This window comes from Culex quinquefasciatus, chromosome 1 (genome assembly GCF_015732765.1).
Source record: "Culex quinquefasciatus strain JHB chromosome 1, VPISU_Cqui_1.0_pri_paternal, whole genome shotgun sequence".
In the NCBI taxonomy this organism is placed as follows: domain Eukaryota; kingdom Metazoa; phylum Arthropoda; class Insecta; order Diptera; family Culicidae; genus Culex; species Culex quinquefasciatus.
In genome coordinates, this window is record NC_051861.1 from 38,186,062 (window position 1) to 38,194,084 (window position 8,023).

Sequence of the window (8,023 nt, forward strand, 5' to 3'; positions counted from 1 at the left end):
TGGCACATGGCACAAGGAATTGATCATCTAATTCAGTTACGGTTATTATTTTATTATGTATGATTTGTTGTACTTTTGATTCTCGGTCCTAACCTTGTCGCAGCACCTAAAAGGACCTAATAAAAATAAGTTGTGAAGAAATCCAACGACATTATTGCCACATGAAAAAAAACTTCAGAAATGCTTTTTTGAATAAAAATATCCAATGTATCACTTTTTGTTGGAGCCCGATTAAAAGAAGAGGAGCTAACGAGGGAGCTAATTTTTATTAGGGGGTCGTTTATAGGAAAAATGTTGATGCTTCTCAATAAATTAAAATAAATAACATTATTTTGGGTATTACGGGGAAAACTTATATTTAACAATATAAAAAAATTAAACATGTCATAATTTAAGCAAAAAGTGACCACCAGAAGGTGCTTCCGTTTAAGTACACAACCATCAGTCTTGTATGATTTCGAGAGCGTTTTCAGTTCTTTAGGACAATCCAGCCCTCGCCTCACTGCTTCCGCCACACGATCGACTCGATCCAGTTCATGTAGTACGACACCCGGGTGTACACTCCGGGCTTCCGAGCCGTTCCGCAGATGCCTCCGATGCTGGTGATGCCGACGACGTCGTAGTTGCAGTTGGGATCGCTGGACTTTAGGAACAACGGTCCACCGGAATCGCCCTCGCAGGTGTCCTTCCCTCCGGCCAGGTCACCGGCACAAATCTGCGACGGAGGACGCCAAACTTGAGGCGGCGGGATCGGGGCGTGGACATTAGCCGGTTGCACGCGTCGTTCGGAACCACCGGAAGATCCACCTTGTGCAGTTCTGACGGTTGGTCACCGTCTGTATGGGGAGGGTGGGAAATGTGATTAGAGAAATGTTAATGAATTGAATCAACTGCTTTGTGCTGGGGCGAATTATCATTGAAAAGTTCAACGTTTTTTGGGAATTCCTGGTCTATCAAAATCAGCAAGAGTTGGGATTTTTCAAAAGTTTGGGTGTTCCATCTTTGTTTCGACTCGGTTAGGCAGCTTAAGGAGCTGTTAGACTATGGCAAACAAATAAACAAACTTGCACTTTTGACTCGCAAACAAAGCCAAATGTATGCAGGCTGACGTTTCTGCAAAAATGCAGGCAAACAAACAGAGCAGGCAAACTGTCAAAAATTTGTTTGTGAGTTTGTTTATTTGTTTGTCGTAGTCTAATACTTTCTTCAGTTTTATGAGATTGCAACTTCATAATTCGCTTGAGATTGAAAAATAATACATGATAATCATTTCATGGAGGCGCATGGTTGTTTTACCGTCAATGCTCTTATCAAATTTACATTTAAAAGCGATAATATTGTAGGAATTACTGCTTATGTGATGCTTTTAATTATTGTCAAAGCGGTCACCTGGTAAAAACGTTCATTTTCGTCGTTTACTATTTTCGAATCAATTGATTCAATTGCTGGGATTCTCTCCACCGAGGAAAAAAGTACGAAAGTATCGTGACTCATCGAAAAAATCTCGTACAATTGCGTTACCGCTCAATGAAAGTGCCACCTCAAGTTAAACAAGAATCAACATTCCACGCGAGAACAAAATCGGTATACTCACATTGTCCCAGCTGGCCCCATCCGATGGCGGTCAGCAGTCCATTTGCCTCCACCGGAAGTGTCTCCAGCTGCCATAGGCAGGCCGGTCGAATGAATCGACTAAACTGTACCGGTTCGGCCAACTTGACCACCGCGATATCGTTGTACGCTTGGACGCGATTATACCGCGGATGGTGCACGATCCCGGACACGGCCACATCCCGGTGGTCACTATCATCCTCGGTGCTCAGATCGTATTCACCGAGTCGGACCAGCGTTGGGGGATCCCTGGTTGGAGAAATTGACAGTTTAGTTGATTAGTTTAGGACTTTTTGCCGAATGGGTAATTTGGTAGAATAGAATTTTTCATCTTTTTTTGTATGGAGCGTGGACAATAGCCAAGCCCCCCCCTTAAAGTGTCCATGTGGTTTATGGGTGGTCCCTAATGTTTTTTCTAGAACTTTTAAACTGAAATTGAAATTATAACTCTCCCTAAATTGACAACTTCTCTGGCTAATGTTTTTTCTAGAACTTTTAAACTGAAATTGAAATTATAACTCTCCCTAAATTGACAACTTCTCTGGTTGGTCTTTTCCTCCAACCGGTTCTTTTCACTAAATTATAATGGAAGCGATCTGTTTTTTTTTTTAACTATGGGTCGTTTCCCCTGATTTGCTATGTTTTTAAATTACAAATTCTATTAAAAAAAAACATTTTCTAGAATTGATCTATTAGCAATTCTCCCAAAAATGAGCAAATTTCTTAGATTTTTTTAATTTTTTCAATTTGGATGACTTTGTGTTTGCTTTCCTATGACCAAAGAAAAATATTGTGTATCACTAGTTCGTCCATACAAGTGTCCACAGAAATGCAACATGCAACATGTTGAATAAACAACAACTTGGCAATACCGCCGTAAAACTACTTTCTTTAAAACTTTTCGATACACTTTTCAGCACTGAAATGGATGCTGAATTTGACATTTGACTTAAAATTCCATTCAAAGAGTCTTTTCTGAATTGCAAAAATGTTGTATAAACTACTTTTGTTGTTGCATAAACTCCTTTTTTTGTCAAATACGTGGCTGTGAAAATATATTGCAAAGACATTGTAGATAGTTGCTGACATAAAGCTTCTAAAACAAGCAAAATGAAAAAAATGTTTTATTCTTTGCATCACTAAAAAAGCGTCAAATTATTGAGTAACGTGACGTGAATTTTGTCAATCTTTTTTCAAACGGATATTTTGAAAATTTCCAAAACAGAATTAGCTTTTACGTCGACTCGGTTTTTAGGTTAGGAGTTTGACAGCTCGCGTGTAGGGGAAAGTGGGGCAAGTGTAACAAGCTAAGGAAATGCTCGTTATAACCCATTGAAAAGTTTAAAAATCTGTCGGATTTTATTATAATCATCTTATTCTAGGTCTTGACTAAGACTTTGTAGAAAAAGTTTTTTAAAACATCCTGTTTTTTAATGTCAAAAATTGATTTTAAAATTTTTGATTTTCCGTACGATCTACTCAACTAGTGGGGCAAGACGAACAACCCGTTGGGGCAAGAGGAACAATGCATGAAAAAACATGTTAATTTGCTAACAATTGAACTGTTATCACTTAGATACATCAGATTAGAATATATTTGAAAGGTTTCTTCCATTTTTAAGATTAAATAATAATATTTTACTAAAAATTTTATCGTTTTTACGAAAAAAAAATACCTGGATGATAAATAGTAAATTTTCATAATATCACTATATTTTGTTTGGACAATTATTTTTAACAATTGTTTATCAGTTTTTAAGTACTTTCATGTATTTATTTCCCAATAAAATATGTTGTTGCAGCAATTAGTATTTTTTTTCCATAATAAAAATTTATATGGAACACTTGCCCCACCTGAACAAGATTTTTTATAAGCTCTCAACAAAAATAACCAAAAGTTTAATCATACTTTGTAATAGGTGCATGTCATTGGTAGGGACACTACTGATCTAGGAAAAATAGCATTTTGGTAAAATGAGCCTTAAAACGAATCCTAAGACTTATTTTGTACTTTCCAAATATTATAAGAAAACAAAGGTTTTGAAAAAAAAAAACTTTATTAAATCTTATGCCCCGTGGCGTTTACGTCGTTTTGGCGGTTATGTGCTAGTAGAATCAGCTAATTGCATTGCTAGCAACAATTCCTCATACTGGACATAATCAAAATTGTAAAAATTACGGCCGTACGAGCGATTGTTCCTCTTGCCCCATATGGTCGTCTTGCCCCACCTTCCCCTACTGTTTAAACTTTTGCAAACAAAAAAAAAATGGGTCCGTACGTGTGCGCGTTGGTTCACACGCGCTTTCAAATGACGTCACGGCAAAGCAAAGCAAAGCAATCCACTTTAACGACCCCCGGGTCTTTTGTGGGCTCTATAGAGGAAAAAATCGTGACGTCAGAAATGAACTCATATCACTCAATGTTCATTTTGTGAGTGACTTTAACATTTTGGCCTAGTTTGACAGCTACTTTGTCCCCAGTATAGACAAGAAAACTGTGACGTAGCAAATGAACTCAAAGAACTCAGTATTCATTTTGTGAGTGCCATTTGAGTGGTTTGACAGGTGTCAAATCGGGACTTAGCATTTTTTTGAATTTGAATTTGCTTCCGATTGCGCGAAACGTCATAACCCGAGTTTTTTTTCCGTATTAGTGCCCGTGTGCTTGTCCGTGCTTCTGGCCGTGTTCGTGTACGTGCACCTGACTACGTAGGTGTTCCTGGTCGTTCCGTGGCCGTGCTCTAGGCTGTTTCCTTGTCCGGAATCCTGCCCGTGTTCGTACCCGTGCTTCTGACCGTTTTCGTGTCCCTGGCCGTGTAGGTGCCTGTTCCTGGACATTCCTGTGGCCGTGTCCTTGTCGTGCTCCTAACCATGTGTTAGTGTCCATGCAAAACGGAACAGCCGGAACAAAATTTTAATTTTTAATGCAAAGTCCCGGCACTGACACCTGTCAAAAAAGTTCATTTTGTTATTTACCTTTGAGGTTAAGTTCCGAGCTTTTCTCCTTTATTCTGATGGGAGAGAAAAGGAGGCGAATACTTTATGAAAATTATACCTGTCAAAATTCCTAGCCTCAAAATTTTGTCGTGAGTTGCTTTTCTCCTCTATTGCAAGTTTCTACTCATTTCTAGGCGTACGAAGGTTATGTGTGGTGTGTCACCCAAAACCTCTTTTACGCAAATGGACCGACGTTTTACTTCCCAATCCGATAGAGGGCCAGGAGGATAAGGCGGGAATCGAACCCGCGCCCCAAAGCAACGATGATTTTTTTTTTAATAAAATGTCCAACATTTTTTTTATTACACTCAAACCCCGATGGTTTGACACCAACGAACGAGGTCACTTTTATGTTTGGCGCCCTTCTACACGGAGTTCACACACTATCAAACCGACGACATCAAACGTTTGTTTTGATAGTGTGCGTGAGCGCCGTGTAAAAGTGACACTTTGTCACTTTTTAGTTTGACTTTGACGAACCAACGGGGTACAAACTAAAAAAATGTCAAACGAAAAAGTGACCAACCACCGGGGGTTGAGTGTATTTATGCTTTTTGGGTGACTCAAGGCGGTTTCAAAAACACCTAAAAAGCAAAGATTTTTTTTGGTTATTGGATTGTGAATGTTGCAAAAATCTCCTGATGAACAATTTTTCAGAATCGGTAATTTTTGGATTTTCCCGTTTCTTAGATTTGGACATTTTTTAAATGCTGATATTGTTATTTGCGACGTTAGGGTTTATTTTTCTAAGCACAATGACGCCTTGAACGACCACAGATTCGTGGCTTTTCTTAACAGAAAGCCTATTCTATTTCAACAATTATATCAAAAGTGTGTGGGGTATTTTTAATTGGTACGAATTAAAATTCGCGTAGGTCAACACATCAATTAAAACCCTAATTTGGGAAATTTGTCACACGTAGAAAAAGTGTTCCCAAAATCTTGAACACCCGTTCATGAAACTGGGGACCACGAAAGTGTTCAAATGCCATGGTACGATTTTCAAAAACGTACCATGGAATTTGAACACTTTGTTCATGATTTTGGAACTTTTTTCTCCGTGCACATAAAAAAATATCTCTTTTTATTCATAACTTATTTTTATTAGGTCCTTTTAGGTGCTGTGACCAGGTTAAAAATTATCTCTATATTTATGTACTGTAATCTGGGGCGAATTGGGACTTCAGTCTGAATAGGGCCAGCAGTTTTCAGAGCACTTAAAGCTTTTAAATTTGGAAATGGATGTACACATTTTGGTGGTCTGAGTCTGTTCTAACCGGAAGCAATCAGAAAAATCAAAATATTTTGCTCCAACATGGTTAAAACTGCTGTCCCAATTCGCCCCATGTGTCCCGATTGACCCAGTTTACGGTAAAACACTTCTACAAACAACACATTCTGAAGATTTGAATGTTTTCTATAACAAAGATGGCCGCCAAACGGCCGGTCGGAAATTATGCCTTTTAGAGCCTTAAGTTATTTATCACTCAATTTCAGTTGAAAACTGATATGCCAATCTTACAAGCAAGATGCTGTTAGATGACGTTTCCTAGACCCTATACTTTAATTTAGATTTAGGACCTTGTATTGGTTAATTCTTAAATCATTCCACACTTGAGTCACCTAGTGGTGAACCTTTCAAACGCTTATAACACCCCAAATCACAAATTTCCAGAATTGGCAAAATCTTCGATTTGCATAATCACATTGGCCAGAATGCACTGTTTGAAATTACTTAGAATCAAAAGTTTGACAACTTACGACATCTGGCTGTTGGCGCAGTGCGCCGCCGTTAGCACAAAACGATCCGAGATCAGCGTTCCGCCGCAAAACCACTCAATCCCGGAGTCATTCCCGCCGATCCGCTGGGTTCGTCCCAGCGCGGCCATGTGCGGAAATTCACCAACGTTGGTCTTCCACCCACCAACGAGGTACTCCGTCAACAGGAAAGCCCTGGCACCGCCGCCGCCCAAAATCACCACAACGAAGCACAAGGTCCTCAACATCCTGAAAGCGCAGATCTTCGGTACTTTACTCGAAAAACTTCACAGCTACTATCGCGCGGCTCAACTCAACAGCGTCCAAACCCAACCAACTTCGTTCACTTGCGCGCTCGGAATGATTCACGAATTGGCGTTTGACTAGAGGAGAACCGCCGTCACCGAGAGTACTGCTGGCTCATTAGTTCGTATACATACTACTATGGAGATTACGGACGACCTACCCCCAAAGCTCCTCAACTCCCTCCCACCAAAGTTTCCGGCGGTCAGAATCTTCTCGCTCTCGTGCCGGCGCGAAAGCTCACAGCTCGCAGACTCCGAGAGCAGACAGTCAAGTCGCGCCGTAATCTCACGTGCTCGCGCTCAGCGTAATCAATGGACGTTATTATTTGATGCCGCGAATTTTGAAAGAACAAGCAGCAATATTGTGATCTAGGTTTTGCACGAACCGAACAGATGTGAATCGTATTAAGGCAATATGGTTGTTTGATATTTGGGTAAACCAAGGGGTTTCCAGCATCGTGTCAGACTGGTCACTAATCCGGAATTACTTGGAATTTGAGCAAGTAATTCTGTAATTCTAGATTTACTGAGTAATTCCAGAGTAATCCTGGTAATTTTTAATAATCCCAGTAATCCTGGTAATTCCATGATTCTTTTTTATGAAAACATACTTCGGAAAATAATAAAATAAAAGCAAATAACTGTTAAAAAGAAAATTTCGACTCTATTTTGATTCTATATAATGCCTATTAATTTTTATGTAAGAAATCATAGTTTTAGCTAGTACGGGATCATTCGGATTATGAGTAAGTAATTCAGTAATTCCAGAATTACTTAGCAAATCTGCAGTAATTCCTGTAATTCTGGAATTACCTTGTAATTCCGTAGTAATTAGTGTAATTCCATAGTTACTCAGTAATTCGTGTATTTCCCATCAATTCAACAAAGAAAAAAAGTTGAATTATACCATGTTGAAAATTTGGTAAGTTGAATATTACCTCTTTTTTGAGTAAAAAAAATTGTGTAAAAATATAAACCTGATGAATATTCATCAAAAACTGATGCAAATTCATCATTTTCTGAGGTAAAATTAATCTTTTTTTTTTTTACACAAGATCTGTCACCATTTCTTGATGAATATTACCATATTTTTTCTGTGAAGTGACTACTAGTAATTCTTCAAAGGTAAATCGGCAGAATGCATTTTGCTTTTCCTTGATTCCTTGATTTCTTTTTCGGAACGTCCGCAAATTCGGATGTTCTCTAATTCAAATGTATTCGGATGAAAAAGCACTCAAACGTCAAAATCAGTTGTGACCCCATTATTCGATGATTTCCAAGTAGGGTGTCCAATTTTCCCGGGTTTTAAGTTTTCCGGAAAACGGAAAAAATATTTTTAAGTCAGGAATTTT

The 8,023-nt window shown here is 38.8% G+C and overlaps 1 protein-coding gene across 1 annotated transcript; it reads right to left on the reverse strand.

The window, feature by feature from the left end:
* Window positions 1-247: 247 nt before the first annotated feature.
* Window positions 248-6,783, reverse strand: LOC119765545 (serine protease snake-like). Its single transcript, XM_038249640.1, is given in 4 exon segments — window positions 248-723; window positions 726-836; window positions 1,595-1,860; window positions 6,370-6,783. Coding segments are annotated over 4 exon segments (846 nt in total). The 5' UTR covers window positions 6,615-6,783; the 3' UTR covers window positions 248-499.
* Window positions 6,784-8,023: the final 1,240 nt, after the last annotated feature.